The sequence below is a fragment of the Cydia strobilella genome, chromosome 8, assembly GCF_947568885.1.
Source record: "Cydia strobilella chromosome 8, ilCydStro3.1, whole genome shotgun sequence".
NCBI lineage: Eukaryota > Metazoa > Arthropoda > Insecta > Lepidoptera > Tortricidae > Cydia > Cydia strobilella.
Window position 1 is genome coordinate 14,684,869 of NC_086048.1, and position 19,227 is coordinate 14,704,095.

Here is a 19,227-nt window from a genome sequence, read left to right on the forward strand (position 1 = left end):
CCTTATTAGTGTCTCAAGAGAGAACTCGAACTAGAACTTAGTCTTAAAAGAAAAGTTATAACTAAGACTAACTTAGTAACAAAATAAACCGCCTGATGAAAGCTCTCTTTACCAAGAAGAGTGTTTTCTAATAATGGGTGTGCTTATTGTGATAGTAACACTCGATCACTGCTATAAACAGATAATCAATGAGATCATAAATATGTAGGTATTCAATGACGGGGGCACTCCTCACTACAGCTAAACACATTTGGCCGAATAACCAAGTTCACTTATTGAATAAATAAATATATATTAGATCAAGAGTAATTGCATTTTTAGTTTATTAATCAATTCAAAAAGAAGTTTGACATGGCAGGGCGTGAGACGGTGAAAATAAGATTTGCTAACTAGGCGCAACACTACACCCAAATACACTAGAATAGACAAAAACATTTCATTTATCATCCACACTTAAGCAGCTAAGAATATCTACATTACAATGAGGCTATGTATGGACGAATCAATTTATCATAGAGGGCACAAAGCTCGCCCATTAACTTCCAGCTTGATAAGGGAATAATGCGAGTAGCCGACAATGGGCCTATAATGTGACAACCCTGCGCTGCCTAAATTCGAACCTTTCTGAATTTATTGCCGCCTTATCAAAATCACACACTCTAAATTTAAAAACATCATTTTCCGTTAAGGCCTCTTTTAATGCGGAAATCGTAAGTATTCATCGACTGTCGTTAAAGATTTGCCAATGTTTGCCATGTTCATTGAAATTTTAACTGCGAGTTCCGTAGGGTATTTTACTATTAGTCAAATCGGTTTTTTTCGGACTTGCCAATTGATTTGCCACTATAGATTTTATAAGAAACACTAGTGAAGGGCGTTACGGTTAAGTTACCTACTCTTTATAGTTCTATACTATTTATAAAATAGAAATTGTGTCTAAAAATAACTGCTGTCTCCGTTTCTCTATATACACGTATTCTGGTGCTTTTTATTTCATGCATGGTGTGAAATAATTTATTTTAAATACAGTCAACATCCCTATTTTAACACGTATTCCTACTTTACAAAGTTTGGAAGAACTGTTTGACATTTGTAACCGATATTTTTTTAATTAATTAAATGTTTAGTTCATATTGAAATTGAAACGGTTACATTGTAACAAACAAGAATGTCTCACTGAAGATCTAAATGTACACTAATAACTATAAAACCTTAATTCAATAAAAATTATCTTCGTCTACACCTATGTACAATACAGTATTTAAGGCTTGAAACACTAAATTGTAAAACATGTTGAAGCTTTACATTATTTACGATAAAATTATTTAAGGAAAATTCTTTGCTCGGCCACAGATAACAAAAGACGTTTTAATTCATTTATTAAATAAACACCGATTAGTTGTATCAGCTGTATCGTAACGATCTTTCATTCCATAATTGTTATTTCGCGTGCCTCCTACATTTCAATTAGAATCGCTTCACAAATTGACATTAACTATTTCGTTTCAGGCTCCTTTATCGTTTTACATTTTTCGTGCCCCTTTATGTTTTCGTAAAACATGTTACCCTTTATTATTATTTTAGTATCGATAGCTCATTTTTAAATATAAAACCGTGAGAGTGAAACGTATTAAAATTATTTTAACGGATAACTCACGTATTAGGTACACGTCGCGCGCTTGATCTGTAGAGACAGTGCTGTCGGTGCTCCAGTCGAAGATACTCAAAAAACCGGCCAAGTGCGAGTCGGACTCGCGCACGAAGGGTTCCGTACCATTGCGTAAAAAACGACAAAAAAATCACGTTTATTGTATGGGAGCCCCACTTAAATATTTATTTTATTCTGTTTTTAGTATTTGTTGTTATAGCGGCAACAGAAATACATCATCAGTGAAAATTTCAACTGTCTAGCTACCACGGTTCATGAGATACAGCCTGGTGACAGACGGACAGACAGACAGCGGAGTCTTAGTAATAGGGACCATTACCCTTTGGGTACGGAACCCTAAAAACGGATCGAAACATGTCGAGTGTTTATTCGACTTAATAAATACGTAAGGAACCAGTTTTAAAATTATTGTAATACCTATATCGAGAGCTCATGTGAAGACGCAAAAATATCCAAGAGAGGTAGGTAAATGAAAACCATTTATTTACGGTGTAGAAAGAAAAGCAATAAAATAAAAGTACGGTTAAACTAAGACCTAGACTCCCAAGAGATTCCACATAACATAATTCTTCGAAAACATAATCTAAGTTGAAAACGTTGCGAAAATACTGTAGGCAAAACAACATGATGAATGAGCTGCGAAAATACTTTCGCAAAAACTCGTAGCCCAGTTTTTATAATACCTAATATAATAAAAGTATTTCAAGGATAAACAGACAAACAAATTTAGAATTAGACTAACAAATTCAAACAAAAACTTTATTTTTCCAAGTAAATAGATGGGTCATATTTTCATATAAGCAACAGTTACTTCAAGACCAGCCCCGAAATCGCGAAAAAAAAAGATGGCTTTCCCAGAGAAAACATAGACTAACAAATTCAAACAAAAACTTTATTTTTCCAAGTAAATAGATGGGTCATATTTTCATATAAGCAACAGTTACTTCAAGACCAGCCCCGAATTCGCGAAAAAAAAGATGGCTTTCCCAGAGAAAACATAGACTAACAAATTCAAACAAAAACTTTATTTTTCCAAGTAAATAGATGGGTCATATTTTTATATAAGCAACAGTTACTTCAAGACCAGCCCCGAAATCGCGAAAAAAATAGATGGCTTTCCCAGAGAAAACATAGACTAACAAATTCAAACAAAAACTTTATTTTTCCAAGTAAATAGATGGGTCATATTTTTATATAAGCAACAGTTACTTCAAGACCAAGACTTTTTTTCGCGAATCCGGGGTTGGTTCCATAATAAAAGTTCCACCTCGCAAAATATTGCTAAGAATAGAAAATACAGCCTGTATGTAGGTATGTAGTTTCTTACATGGAGGAAAACTCTTTCAAAAACCATGCATCAAAATCAAACAATGTACAATGCTTATCTAAAGTTACTTCTACATCTGTTCCAATTTAACTAGCAATACAACATGCAACCTAATCTTATCGATACATGTAAATATTTATGAGCGACATAATGCTACCAAACCTACCAAAAGCTACCATAGTCTCCGGCAATAACATTTTATAGCCGATATTCCGAGTCAGCAAAATATGGATTACCTCTTATAGACTTCGCATTATGAAAAACATACAAAAAATTGCGGACACCACGTGTTCATACTACAACTCACAGTTGCATCACACGCCATAGTAAGTCATATAGTAATAGTAACCCATACGAGTATATGTCAATGGCAGGTTTTATTAAATTATATGTCACAAGTTTGATCAATGAACCATGATGAAGGCTTGAACGGTGTTGTCGGTTAAGACTTGCAAAATTGTAATTTATAGCTTAATAAAATAGAGTTCAGGCGGTAAACGTAGCCTAGGCGCAACTGAAAATTCGCAGTCGCATTATCGTGGAGGTCAAATCAAACTTACGTTTTGACATCAAACTGAAGTATTTTTGTTATAATTCGCCTGTGCGTCTCGCTACGAAAATGTACGGACAAGTACGAGCTAAATAAATGCACGCGCAAACGACAACAAAATAACATAATTTAATATAATTTTGATGTCAAAATGTAAGTTTCGAGTTGCCCTCATGATGAAATAGTATTAGACTGATATTGAGTGGTGATTGCAAGTTTTGTCACATGCTCCATCTATTGGATGGGTTATCTGTGACAGGAACATAACGTATAGTAGTGGTGCAATAATGTTTGTAAGGATACGCTACGGCAAGGTGCCAACATTGCATTCTAGTAACTCCAATAGTTTCGTCGTGGCAGTAAAAGCGTAATAAAATTGTTGTCATTGTTTATTTCGACTATTAAAATGCTGTTTAACCTAGTTTCAAGCTATTTAGCTTTTATAGTTATCTTATTACTTAGTAAGTATATGTAGCTTTCCGTACAGAAGGGTCCGTATGCTTCAAGTGCAATAAGGTCCTTTTTATCTCAAAGTTCTGATAGAAAAGTCCTTATTGCACATGAAGCATGGACCCTTCTCTGATAGAAAGTCACGTATTATAGGGCATGCCTCGTCAGATATGTGATATATTCTGGTAATTTAACTTCATTTCTATTTAATTGAATTATACGTGTAGATGACGGTCCCATTTTGGATACCTATTTTTATTATTTTTCTATTTTTAGCTGTCACAATTTTTCTCTATTTGTCAGTTAAGTATGTCTACTCAATAAAATTACACGTTATTCTGCAATATTTCTATGTTTTATTAGCGAATCAGTTCACAAGATCTTCAATACTTTTTCTTCATACATGGCAGGCCTTATTGGGAGAGCCAATTTGTTTATTTTTTTAATTTTATTATGTAATGTTTGGACGATCATGCCGAGAAGAGAAACATAATTTTCAAATGATGCGAATTTATAATGTAATTTTATCATGAAATAAAGAAATCTAAATACAAATCAATTGGATCCCAATTAGTGTTATCGATAGGGACGATTTCTAACTGCATTTTAAGCATTACTGGCTTCTTGAAAACATATTATAATGCTAGTAATAAATTTCCGCAGCGGTGGTTTGAATGTACGTGTGTGAGTTGAATGTAGCATTAAATTAAGATGTACTATCGTAGTTGGACTATCATTTATTGAGAGGGACAGTATATCTGTATATTGCTAAAGCCTTAATGCTAAAAACCGTATTACGGAGTGCGGACGCTATAAAACTACATACTTTTATTAATATTTTGGGACTATCTTCTACAGATCGATTTAACCCCAAACTAAGCAAAGCTATGTATTATGGGTACCAGGCGAAGATATATATTTATATGGATAAATAGATACTTAGATACAAAAAAACATCCAAAACTCAGAAACAAATACACGTAATAAACACACTAATAAATGCCCTTACCGGGATTCAAACCCGAGACCTCCTGCTTCGTAGGGACATGTAAAGACTATTGACAGTGTAGTGTGTAATGAAATTTACTTTTTTACTTTGCATCACACTTTTTTATCTTTTAGGGTCAACCACATTGGTTGGAGAGAATGAGAGAATGACACACAAGCCTTTAAGCCATTTGTATATTTTGTATGATTTTTACAAAAAATTGTAATTGAAATTGAAATATTTATTGCAGACCGTGGTCCATAGTGTGTTAGTATAGGTACAATTAATATTAACATGTAACATAGGTATTTGAATTATGGTAAAAAATAAAATTGTATTGAAATGAAAAGAATCACTGGCAGTAGTATTCATGCCATTGTCAGTTATACTAATAGTGTCCAACTCTCATAAGATATCCGTTCGAATAACTAAGAACACTTATTCATAAATTAAATTAATAAGATAATGGCTGATTACATTTATTCTTTCTATCGTTCTAACTCAAGAAGTATTTGTGCTGAGTAATCAAAATAAACAATATAATTAACACGGAATCGTAAAGCGATTAAGCATTGTAATGTAATTTAGCTCCCATCATTACATATCTGTCATTATGTGGGCGCCATAAACATTATGCCGTATAACAAGCTAATTATAATGAACTTTAATTGCTGTAGTTAAGTTACGGGCCATAGAAATTCAGTCGAATAATTTGCCAGTTTGAATAACTTGAGACTTTGACTCGGTATTTGGGATATTTCTGAGACCTGTGGAGTCTCCTCTTTCACTGTCAATGTCTTGCCAAAAGATCTAGGTAACAGCTTAGATAGCGTTAGTAGAGCTACTTCCATATAAAGAGTGCAACCATAATAACCACATACAATTTTAAAGCGCCATACATTCCCTACATATCGCTTACGGAGTTCCGAATGACAGTAATGTTACATTATATACAGCTCTTAACCAACTCTCAGTGGACCTTGGTCCCCAAGCATAACAGCGGGCTGTATACTTGTTTGCCACGGTCGTAGTATAAAAATGTAGGTACCTCACATTTAGACGGTAAGATGAGTTTAAAATGCAATACGTCATTGATTTAAAATTTAGCTGTCACTTGAAATTACTTTTTTAAATTAAGAGGATTGATACAACCCAATTATAATATTCCAAAACACAATTCACTTAAAAAGTATATTTTAGATTTAAATATTTCAAATGTAGATCACGGTAATTTGATTTAAACGTACAGCCAGCAATACTATTCGCTTAGCACCTTTGCATACAAACTTCTATGCAGGGGGGGGCACTTTTCTCTGCAGCTGACTGTATCACGTAACTCTCCCTTTGCCGTAATCGGATAAAAAATGTCAAACATAAGCAACGTCACACACTCTAACCGATAACGATATTTGTCCACAACTCCTGAGTAGCTTTCGATTCTCAGTGCCTAGAAGAACACCGCGTTTTGCTATCAAGCCACTGTCTCGCCCCCAGCGCCGAACTGTTTTAGGGTCAAACTCCCCGGTACCACGCTTGAGCATTTTAATAAATAAATACAGTGACAAGTTCGACATTCACTTTGACTCCTTGTCCAAAATTAGAAATTTATTCACTAGTAGTTAGTATATTTAGTTTTAATTCCATATTTAATAATACAACTTAAACAGTCGACATCATGGTTGCGCTTTGCTCCTTATTCTACAATAATAAGGTGTTCAAATGTGTCTGCTTTGTCGTTGACTTTGCTTTTAAATTATTCGCATGTGGTGTTTACCAGTAATTAGTTATACATTTAGCATGTAATTAATGTTTGAATAGATGTAAGCCTCAATGTAATAACTGTCGGTGAACCTTAAAATAAAATAAAATAAAAATAAAATAAAACGATATTTAGCAAACACAAGCGGAGCGATTCTAAGTCACGCAACTCATCTCGGCCGAATTAAGTGCTACATTTTTCCACGTCCGCGTTATATTTATTAAGATCTAGCATAAACAACCTCCGATAGATTCTGCAGTAGAAATAGTTTAGGGAGACTAGCTGTATCCTTACACGCGCTCTTTCGCTCCTAAAGTACCGCAAGATCAGGTGCTTCCTATATTCTTCCATTCTACTCGTAATCTACTAAATCTACTCAACTAATATTCAACAACGGCCCATATTTATATATACCTAGAACTCGACATTTATAATTTTATACGTACAGTGGATGATTCATAAAATCTCTAAACACGAGCGGAAGCCTCTTTATGACTCTTTCTGTCATAAATAGACATATATTTACTATATACCATGGTTGCAATAAAAAAAATATGAATGACTTCTGCTTACATTGCGATTTACAAGCTATCATGAAACGAGCCTCAGATGGTGGTAATATGTGCTATGTATCTACATGTCGCAACTGAAATGCGATTATGTATTTAATTTAGCTTCACCTACTCTTGTATATGTTATTTTTGTTTCTGTTGGTTCCACCACCCAAAGGTTCCCTGGAAGAGATCGCTTTAATGATAAGATCGCCTTTTTGTATTGTTTGGTTTAGGTAAGCTTTTTTGTATTTTTTAACATTGATGAATGATAAATAATATTTTTGTATACTGTATGAGTACTAAATATTTGTCATGTCAGCGCCAACACGTCGTGAGGTCGTGACCGTGCGTTCATAATATGCTCCATCTGCTACCGCGATCTGTAATCTCAGGCCACGTCACCGCATGCCTTTTGAGAAATGACGGCTGCCAAAGCTAAGTCGGTTGAGCCAAGGCAGGGTTGAGTTATAGTTTGTACAAGGGGCTGGAGGCCATTAGGGCAGCTCTAATCCTTATCGCGCGTTGCACTAAGGATTAGCCCTGTTCGCATTGGCAGTGTCCAGCTTTGATTACGGGTGTTTTTTGTGTACATGTGATAGTTTGTTGAGGTATGCGCTTGGATTCCATGTTTTTAAGCTTTTTCGTTTTTATTTATTTATTTTAGCCAATAGAAAGAGCTGTGGATTTAAGTAGTCGGTAGTGTCCAGGTTTGATTAGGGGTGTTTTGTGTGGGATTCTTGCTTTTTAACAGACTTCGAAAGAAGAGGGGATTCTCAATTCGTCAGAATCTGTTTTTATCGGACGTCGGAAAAAGAGAGTTTTGGATTTTAGTAGTCTATAAGTATAGACTCTATACTTAGGATTAGTCCTTTTGGGCATTGCCAGTGTCTAGCTTTGATTGGGGATGTTTTTGGGATATGTTAGCGTGACGAGCAACGTCAATAACAATGATGACAGCGTACATTGAAGATAATATTTAATTTGTATAAAAAATAGGAAATCTAAACACGTCATAATTTTTGAAAAGTTATTGAACAAAAGTGTCATCGTTTGAGGAGTATAATCTATGTTTAAATTATTGTTATAACCAGAATACCAGCACACATTAGCAAAGTTTTTGCTCTCGAAGAAGAAAGCTCCTCGGTTGAGCTCTTATTTGTTTGTCTTGGTCTGAACGAAATTAGACAGTCGTAACGAAAGCGGAATTGAACGTCAAAGGCTAACTTCTAGCAAGCACCTTTTAATTCAACATTCAAATTAGGGTTCATTTTGCCTACTCCAAGTTTGTTTCAGTTTATATCTAAAAGTACCTAATCGAAAGCCGAACAGGCGGCAGATTCTAATTTTTGCAATTGTTTTGTTGACACATGTTGAATTTTATAACTAAATCTAGTAAAATAAATAGAAAATGAGCAATTTATCACAATCAATTGAACACTTAAAAAATATATGGGAATAATAAAAAAATACAAGACCTGTTTCGAAAAAAAACTTTTTTTAAACTTTCAAATAAGAAAAAAATAATGGTACCATTCGATTCCTTACATTTTATTTAAAAAAAAATTGTACGACAACAATATACATAAACGCAACATTTCACCGACAAAATCGCAATTTCCTTGTTTTCCATACATCGAAACGGCTTTTAAGCAAAGCGGCTTCTAAGCAAAGTTACAGAGACAGCGATGTGTTCGCATTTTGTTAGCGTTTCGTCAGTAAAGTGCGGGCTTTGACCATCATTAGTGACTTTTGTATTGCTTTAAAAACAATGGGTCCCATAGAGACATTTGATCCTCAAAACAAACCTGATCGACTGATACCATTAAAAAATTGTCAATTGTTATAGTACCTCCATGTATGATACGACTTTGACACGGCTCGCAGTTCATCTCACACGCACCAAAAATTGCGAGCGCAATACCTAATACGAATTACCATGTGCACCGCGGGGCCGGAGCCCAATCAGCGTAGCCGATTATCAAGCTCTAATCAAAACAATATCAAAACCTTAACAAATTGTTGAATCAGAGTCGGCCTTTTTAGACAAAGATCTATCGAGAAATAATCTAAATCACTTTATTTGGCGTTTTTATTTTTAATGAGCCAAAGATTCGTCACAAAATGAATTAAATATAAAAATAAAAAGCAGCATATCTATATGTGCTCATTTGCAAACAAAAGGAAGCGTTTCAACGGTTATATTTCGCGATTAAAACTACACTTTTAGCGCAACTTCGCTATCGCTCATATTTGCCGCGACAAAAAAATACACTAGCGTGCATTATTTAAGCACGCATTACATTCACACGAGCTTCGAGCGCCGGGCCTGTTCCGGTGCTATCCCCGCGGTACACTGTAGTGACATTAAACTAATGATTTCCTATCATATCGCAAATCGCTCCATTTTTTTTAACGATGCGTTGTCAACCAACATCGCGCGCGTTTTAGTGTTATGAATCTAATTTTTGAATTGAACTTGATTATCAGCACGAGGCGTTTGTTTTTAGCGCAATCTATAGTAAGCAATATGTACATCAAACTGTCAAACCAAAACGGCTAGTAAAATGATCATACGGCATCTTAGCCTTGTCGGTAGTGACCCTGTCAACGAAACAGGAGGTCCCGGGTTCGAATCCTGATAAGGGCATTTATTTGTATGTTTATCACAGATATTTGTTCCTGAGTTATGGATGTTTTCTATGTATATAAGTATTTATATATTATATATATCGTCACCTAGTACCAACAATACATGCCTTTTGAGCTTACTGTGGCGGACTAGGTGGATCTGTGTAAAATTGTCCTATAAACTTATTTATTTATTTATTTATTTATATAATATAAAAAGATCGATTATTCACTAGTCCATAATTGCACAAAAAAGGGTCCAGCATAATACCTTCCCCGTTAAGATAGAAAAGCGATCCGAATTTAGTCAGTTTTAAGTGAGTTCCCTGAGTTTTAAGTGAGCCTAAGTTCCAGTTGATGAATTTTCTCGAAATATTCCCATCCGTTTTAAAGGCCTCGTCCGGACTCGGCCGTGCGTCATACTAATTGCTGGCAGTACATGTCAAAGGGCGACCGGCGTCGAGCCGGATGCACACAATACGGATGGGGGTGTACACTATGTGAAAATAGAGGGAAAGACGGCGCATGTCTGGAGGCCGGCTCGTAATGAGTGTCTAAATTCACGGTTTTTTCGGTCGTAAGCACGGCTAGCACGGGCTCAGGTGGAAAATGGATAATGCATGTCGACATCTGTACCGTGCTGGCCGTTTTTTCTGATAAAAAGTCCTACTCATTCACAAATGTAAAGGTACAGAACTAAGAGTTTAAGTTACACACACAGACATGTTGCGTACTGAAATGGAATGTTCAGTAGATTGTAATAAAGATATAGGAGGCAAACGAGGAAACGAATCGCCTGATGGTAAGCGATTACCACCGCCCATGGACACCCGCAACACTAGAGGGGTTATAAGTGCGTTGCCGGCCTTTAAGATGGGGAAACCAATATAGTCCTAAATTGTACTGCACAACCTTTGTTTATATTTATGACAAAACGTACGTATGTCGAATTTTATCAAAATGTTAACAAACGTTATCAGTTTCTCAGTATTTAATTGAACGAAAAACTTTTTAAACTTGTATATACTATGTCTATGTTTTTAAAACTGTTTTCTATGACATGCAGGTGATCGGTGACCACGTATTCTATAGAAACCTAAAGTATCAGACGCCTCGATCCGGACCCGAACCGTTCAAGTGTGATTTATCCTAGATTAGTTTATGACTATCGTCCTCTAGCACTCACCCGCTGCGGCGGCAGGATCTGCCTCGGACTGTGATGCTTCGGCGAACAGGAGCCGTGCTTCTCTTTCCTATGAGACTTGAGTCCGCGAAGCAGACGCGAGAATGTGGTCACCTTCTTCTTGGCTGTGCCCAGGCAGTTGTCTGCAGAGGAGACTGTTTTTCGGTTATAGAGTACTTTAATTTGTTGCTGCTGGTTACGCTAAACATTAAGGGCAAGTAGTTCTTTGTAGGAATAATAAGGTTATTCACGGGATAAAAAATTATAAAGAAAAGTTTCCCTTGTTTAATGATTGAAGAATGAATGAAAATGTTGATTATTCTCTTAATTTTCCATTAAAATAGCCTTCTCTAAAAAGATTTTTAGTTAAATAATAATTATATGAGTATGTAGTTAGGTATAATAAAATACTCACCACTCGGGGGAAATTCGTAGAAATACGCCGACCGTGGACTCAAACAACTGTAACAAAAACAAAAGATCCATTTTAGCCTTTTCGTAATTATTGTAAGTACGTAGGTGTATTGTTTATATGTAGGCACTATGCACACCGACGTATTGATTAACAAAATTGAATGAGACTACGCAGTCATATTACCTAAGTATTCATAAGTAAGTTACATTAATAGTGTGTTGGTTAGAACCGGTGTTGGTTTCTAATATTCATAATACAGTGCATTGTAATATCCGTAAATTGAAAAAAACATTTTCAAGCGGAAAAGCGCTACGATAAGAAGGAATGTGTAATCAAATATCATATTTAATTACAAAGCTAAGAATTTAGCGATCTCATTAAACGGAATCATTTTGTTACGTCCAATAATACTCTTAAAAATGAAGATTGAAGACGTGGACCCTGAAAACGTAAAAAAAAAGTTTTTTATGTATTTCGGCGAATCATAATATATGTCGATATCTTCTATAAAACAGCTGATTTTAATCTTTTTTCATTTCAAATATCTAATGAATAGTTCGATGGCGTCATCATTTTTAGCAAAAGTAGCCGGAGCCAATACTCGCCATATCTGTCATTTAAAACAAGTCGCATTGGCCTGCGTCGTGCAGGAAATGCAAATGGGGATAGCTGAGCAGGCAAAAATGGTTTTGCGGAATTCGGCGGTAATCGGTGGCTGTAATTACCGCCGCTAATGATGATTGTCGCGGGAACGGGTCATATAATTGAATTCGGAATGATTGATGTTTTTAATAGATAGACTACAAATTAAACTGTGTCCTGGGATATATGGTAGATTGTGAAAGCACTTAGTGGCAGAAAGATGCTAATAGAAATATCACGAAGTATATTTTGCTTCCTTTTAAAATTTGATGGCATCATTTTTTTACATTTTGTTGTAAAAGTGAAGCTTCTTTTGTGCACGAGCTTCGGGGTTGAGGACTTGAAAGTTCACTGCGTCCTGACGCGAGAGCGTGAGGGAATAATTTTGCTTCCTCGGACGGACTGGTGCACGAATTTCATAATAACATTCATGTAATCATAACTTCAATTTGAAGTAAACGTCCCAGTGCTTTTTTTTATATTATAAACTGATCGGCGATTGGCCCTAGTCACACCTGATGGAAAGTGAAGACAGGGCCTAAGATGGAGCTCACCGGTTCAGTAACAGCCTATTCACTCTTGTTTGTTTTGTTTGTTGCTCGACATGTTAAGGCCTAATAGTAGACACCCTGCTGTCACCTATATTGCTGATGACGTATCGAAGTTTAAAGATGACTTATGGGACGTATACTTTAGTAACTATCTAAATGTAATCCTACGAAAGTAGCATAATCCAAGGCACGTGTGTTACCAATCAGATTTCCCGAGGAAATAAACCATACCTACGGGGCCATAAGACGCTGCAAGTACGTAGAAGGAAATCTCGTTTGTTTAGAATGCGAGTAGCGACTAGAATTTATTTACGCTGGTAGGAAACTCAATCTTACTTTGTCTTACGTTTGTGCCATGTTTTACTGAGCTGCGATACGAAAGTTAAGCTCCTAGCTATTTTGTTAAACTGACTTTAACAAAATAGCTACCTAGGGATTACAATAAAAATTAGTATCAATAAGAACTGATTCAGTAATTTAATATTCAAGCTTGCACGATGAGTCACTGAGTTTATCATGATGCGTCATAAACTCGAATGTTTATGAAATGAGGAGCTACTATGGTGATCTTGTATATATAAATCAACCAACAATTTTATAAGTGCGATACATACCTCCTTATTCAAAAAAACTTTACAAGCCTCAATTAGTTAATTTATATTTTATCCCTATCTTACAAATACATATGTCAACATAACAGATTAAGACAAACGATTAATACCCAAATGAAGCTTGTAGCGGGTTTTTAAATTAGCCAATAAAAACAAACTATAGGTACAAACGCCAATATTATAGGCCTTTTGAAGTAAATAAATATTCGATAATATATAGTATTAGGCACACCCAATACTAATGCAGAAGCTTGTAGGACATGTCCTATAATATTTATTTACTAATATGGTACAATCAATAAGCTTTGCCTACGGTTGTGTTTGCGCTTAATAACATTGATTTATCGGTCTGTCGTGGAAAGTTTTATTCTACCATTAAAATATATCCCATTTATTCGTAAAACTTCACGTAAAAAAGTAAGCTGTATAATAAAATATGAACGTTAAGAGGTTTAGAAGAGAAATAAATATAAATATATGCCTGAAGAACATTATGTTGAGTGAATGAAATTGATTGCTAAACAACATGAAATAGACCGTGATTACCTTTTGTATTATTTGTGAGCTCCCGATATTTCGACGCAGTTACATGCATCATGTTCACGGGTGAAATATCGGGAGCTCACAAATAATACAAAAGGTAATCACGGTCTATATCCCGGTCAATATAAGTCTAGTGAAACTAACCGTGAATCATTCAAAACTCTAACATGAAATAATCACCTGCACTAACGATTCAACGACGTGTAACAATGATTTATAGGATTTCGTTTCGACTTCGGGAGTAATAAAAGAAGAAGAGCTTACAGTGTTGGTTTTGTTCTTCATTTCAGAACTAAGCAGCCAATGTAACATAAGATGGCTAAATTCGTTTCAAATCGGTAAAAGATTTAACTCGTATATCATTGATGTCTCAAGCCTAATAAGACTTTAAAATCGATTAAGCCTAACAAAGTAAACCGGTTGTGAGCAGTCCCTTGGCGAGCGACAGACGTAACGAAGCATTGCGTTTATGCAGGCACTTAGATAAATCCTATAGCGAAATGACTTGCAGCGCGAGGCTAGAGCGAGTAGCGTTGACGTTATTGTTGCGAAAAACTAAGATGAACTGAATAAACTTAACTATCTTCACCAAATCACAGACAAAATGTTAAATGAAAAATTAAAAAGGATCATGTCTTTAAAGAAGGCCGTACTCTGCATAACATTAATAAAGATTCAACCAAGTTAAGAAACAGACGTGTGTGAATTTATACGTGTAGGTCTAGTAAAGACCTAGGCAACGTACGTTGTTAACGAAAGTCTAAGGTCGGCCCAAGGCCAAAATACTCCGATGAATGAAAGGCAAAATGCCTAAAAGAAAAAAAAACACGCATCCAGTACTTTAACGATGATTGAACATCACTTATTAGTGATGGTTGCTATTTCTCTTAACTTACACAGCAGTTGCTAAGATCTGCCTCCGAATCGGAATGGAAGTAAGGGCGTTACATTACACTGCAATTACCGACAACACTGATGCTATCCCAGCCCGTTACTCACCTCGGCTTCTTGCTTGCCGTTCCGAGTGTTCCGGCGCTATCATCTAGTTAGTCTAACTCCCGAGCGTGTGAACTGAGTAATGACTATTGCAAACATCATTTATTCGGTTATAATTGAAATTTAATCATTAAAGGGACGTCATATTGCCTCTTATGCTGTTTCTACTTTGTCTCCTGTAAGTTTGTTGCTCCTGTCACTAATGTAATTCCATCATCATCATCATGAGATTATGTTATCAATTAATCCTAAGGTTGTAGGCTACGATAATGTGTGTCAGTATTATCATATGTAATAAATATACTCATAGTCGTATATTGCCAGTTGTTTCTCATATATTTATTTCATAATGAGATGTTCGTGTTAAGTGGCGTCTTCATCCTACTTCTCATATTTAGCAACCTCAAAGTCCCTTGTCTAAATATTTTAGAATCGGTCGGTCGGTCAACATAATTTTCAATCGGTTTTAAGAGTAAAAACAATTACTAAAACGCCAAAATAGTGAGATTTAATTAAACAGCTGGTGAGTAAATAGCGTCAATTAAATATTTGTTGGATTCGAGTGACTGCAACAAGCACTAATCACTGAACGACGCGTGAATTGACAAGCGACTAGTAGTGTTAATTGGTACAGTTGATACATTAATTGAATAACGAAGTGTAACGGAACGGCTATTAGAATTTTCAGTCATGCGAATCCAGAATCTTACAATGATTTAACGTCACAAATTATTAGTAAAATTATTGGCTGAACAGTCAGAAGCTTGCCTGAAGCGAACTACATATAGTAGGAAGTAAGTGAAGTGTGCTTGTAGTAGTAAGTCCTGTTTCTCTAAATTAGTATGAATAACTGTGGCCCTAGTGAAAAAGGGTACAAGGACCGATACTTGTACTCTTATTCACTAGGGTCACAGTATTATTTTAAAGTATTTTTAGTTTGGCATAAGGGATATACATTAAAATGAACCCTTAGCTATATTTTACGAGGATTTAAATGTTTTAGTATTTTAGTTTTGAGTCAAATATACTTAAAAATATTTTCGTTACTTACAGTTAGAGGCGTCCAGTTGTGGAAATAATCTAACAAACATAGGTCTAATTTACAAACAGGGGTCTAACTCCTCAAATAGACTTTACCATCATTATTTGATATTACACGAAATAATAAGCATCTCTTAATTTATTGGGTACAAATTGAAATTGCAGAGTTCCGGACGTATAACATTTAAAATTAACCCGAACCATTCTTTCAATTATTTTAAATATCATAATTATGCAAATCAAATCACCGAATTATGTTAATAACGCAAAGAACACACTTTTTCACGTCTGCAATTTTATTCTAGATAATTGTTGGAAATAAGATTTGTGTAATTTGAAACTGGTTTTACACACGTTAGGAAACGAAATTAGACGCATTAAAGCTCGAAATTCATAGTCGGTAGGCATTTAACTTTGCAGTTCTGAATAATGAATGCGAGGCTTAATGTAATGAATTAAATTTACGCATTTCGCTGGCGTTGTGAAACTATACAGAATATAGGCGTAATACTCGGCAAAATTAAGTTAGATAGTAAATTACTTGCGTTAACAATACATATTCAACAGTTATTTAGTATGATCAAATAGATTTATTGTCTGGTACAATCTTAATATACAAATAGTATTAATTCTATTGAATCAATCGTCTACAACAAAACGTTTGTAAGCGTAATAGACTCATCAAATCTCTTACTTCTATTGTGTATGTATTCTACTAAGTCATTATAACTGAAAGAATTTGCAGAAAGCCGTATTCAAGAAAATATATCAGCGTATAAAGTTAACAAAACGGACTTGGAAGTTGCTAGCGATGCCAGATGTTCCCTCCACAATCTCCCAAGTGTTTTCCATCTAAAGCTTTCCAGTAAATCTGTACCCTTATCATCAACCCGGAACCGGAGAGCTAAAATGCCTACAAATGATATGCGATTTCAGCACTTTCTACTTGAGCCGTAAAGTCGGAACCCGTTTGTAATGACAGCGTCGCTTAGTTTACTTTTCTTGGGTAAGCAGCTTTGCCTCAGCATGAATCGTAATTTCTGTGTTAATACACTGCTGAGCACAGTGTTTTTGGAACATGACCGGGCACAGAGTTTTACGCAAAGATGAGCCCATATGCTATACGCAGGCTAAGGGTAATTTTATTTAAAGACTTAAGTCGAGTTTCTTCTTGGCTTCTACTCAAATAAGAGTTGCGGAATGTTGGAGGCACTTTAAGAAAGTTAATTTTGTTTCACGTAATATTTCTGCTTGTTTTAATACAGAAGTTTTCTTGTCTTCGCTGCCTACTTAATATAAACATAAACGAGTATTTTCTATACTAAATCAAGTGGTATGCCTTAATAAACTTAATTGACTATTAGTAACCGAAAACTTAACCATATTTAAGTCATTAAAACACATCATAAAGTTTTTAAATTGATATTAAATCAAGCAACCCTCATGTACCGCAGCCGAAAGCATAAAACAAACAATATTGTTCGACTAGAAAACATCTATGTTCACCATGGCTGATTTTACGAGGTAATTCATTAGCTCACAGAAGATCTAATTAGCATTGGACATGGTGGCGTGGGCGGTGTCGTGACATCGGCAGTTGTAGATTTCCCTGCTAACAAGTTTATGGTGTACAAAGCTAGGAATACAGTTTACGTGGAATGGCTGGCTTTTCAAGATTAAGCACGAGCTGTATTCAGTGGGCGATAACAATAGCCTAGTTTCCTGGAGACAAGTAAAATCATTTTACAGTAATAATTAAATCGAAGCTTATTTAGCGTATACCGAATAGTTCATTTGACCCGCAATATACCTATAATTGTATACTTATCAGAGCATGTCAAAACTCCTTTTATTTCGCGAGTTCACTTTATGTAGATACCAATTGGTTTACCTAATTTGTCCCAAGAGTTCAAGTCAACTTTAACGACATAAACGTTTCGTGATTTAATGTGTCGCGTCAAGTCAAGTCAAGGGAATAGGTTCTTCGTCAAATCGTGAACTTACTCCTTGCACTTATGCTATTAGTGCAGAGTTCAACCTGTAAGCATATCTATGGGCTACGTAGCGAGAAGGTTAGAACATTTGCGACACAGGTAGTGGATATTGGATTTGGGACACACCTAGGTTAAAGTATGCAGTTACGGTAGCCTATGGATGGTTAAGACAATGACCCAAGAACGTAGTAGTCGATCTACAAAAATCTAAAATCTTTTTATAAAATATTTAGTGTCCAAAAACTTATATTGGTTACTAAATTAGTTGCAAAATGAAACCAATAGTTCAGTGCTAAATCTGTCAGCTATGTTGCGAAGTAATAAATAATATGTAATAAAGTAATATACTGTCACAGCGCACTGGTAATGTTCGCTTCTCGGTATGAGACGGGCATGTCCGTATGTTTATTTTAATTTGTTTTGAAAGTGTGAAATAAATGACATGCGAGCTAATGTGATATATTTAGTATCTCATTAGAGACCATTATAATTTAAGAAATTTAAGTTAATTGACAGTGAATTTTAGCATAATAAATAATCTCGTAATGTGAAATAGCAAAAAGCAAAAAATATAGGTATGTTTGCCTATGTTTGGTATGTTATGATCAGAAGTATCATCATCATCATCATCATAACTTAAGAGCTTTGCTCTTGTTGGTGAAGTAATCGCCAATCATTTATTTCTTGTGCCAGTCTTTTAATTTCCTCTTACGACGCATTATTTTTTATTTGGCTGAGATAAGTAATACCAATATTTATTGAGTGTAACTTAGATATCCAAAGAATGACCGAAATGAAATTTAAATGTCAATTTATTGAAATAACTCTCGGTCTCCTCTTCAAGCAAACGCTTGTCTTTCAAAGCAACATGTATTTATGCTTCGATCTTTCTATTGACCAAGAAACATGTCTAGTCGAAACGAAAGCCCCACAAATCACAGTAAATATATATAAAACCGGTTAAGCATCGCGAACCGCGTTCATCACTGCTGGAGCCAACTTAAACTATTCAGGGTCCAGAGCTTCTGTCGCCAATCGAATGTCTGATTTCAATTTAGATTAGCCTTTAAACATGCAGCGTAAAAGCTTATCTAACAAGTACACCTGTTAAAGTCAAAATAATTTATGGGCTGCCCCATGGCAGTCTCGTTAAATTGCCAATGGATATAATCTGACCGCGAATTTCCATATCGCTGTATAGTCGTTTCGCGCTTTGTCTTTTTCGCTCTATTGTTATTTTATTTTGGAGATATTTATAAAGCCGATTTTAATGGGCCGTCTGTCTGTTCAATTATAATATTTACCGCTAGAATGCTTTTATCTTTA

General features: G+C 35.3%; 1 protein-coding gene across 9 annotated transcripts in view; it reads right to left on the reverse strand.

Annotated features, from left to right (window-relative positions):
• Positions 1-19,227, reverse strand: part of LOC134743729 (uncharacterized) — a 177,839-nt gene that overhangs the window by 9,426 nt on the left and 149,186 nt on the right. For 7 of the 9 annotated variants that reach the window (XM_063677343.1, XM_063677347.1, XM_063677350.1 and 4 more), the window contains exons 4-5: positions 11,524-11,570; positions 11,112-11,263 (exon numbers count right to left, since the gene is read on the reverse strand). In XM_063677343.1, the coding sequence (XP_063533413.1) occupies positions 11,112-11,263; positions 11,524-11,570 (199 nt within the window). The remainder of the gene's footprint in view (positions 1-11,111; positions 11,264-11,523; positions 11,571-19,227) is intronic. The other 2 variants (XM_063677344.1, XM_063677342.1) reach the window with 1 other exon arrangement.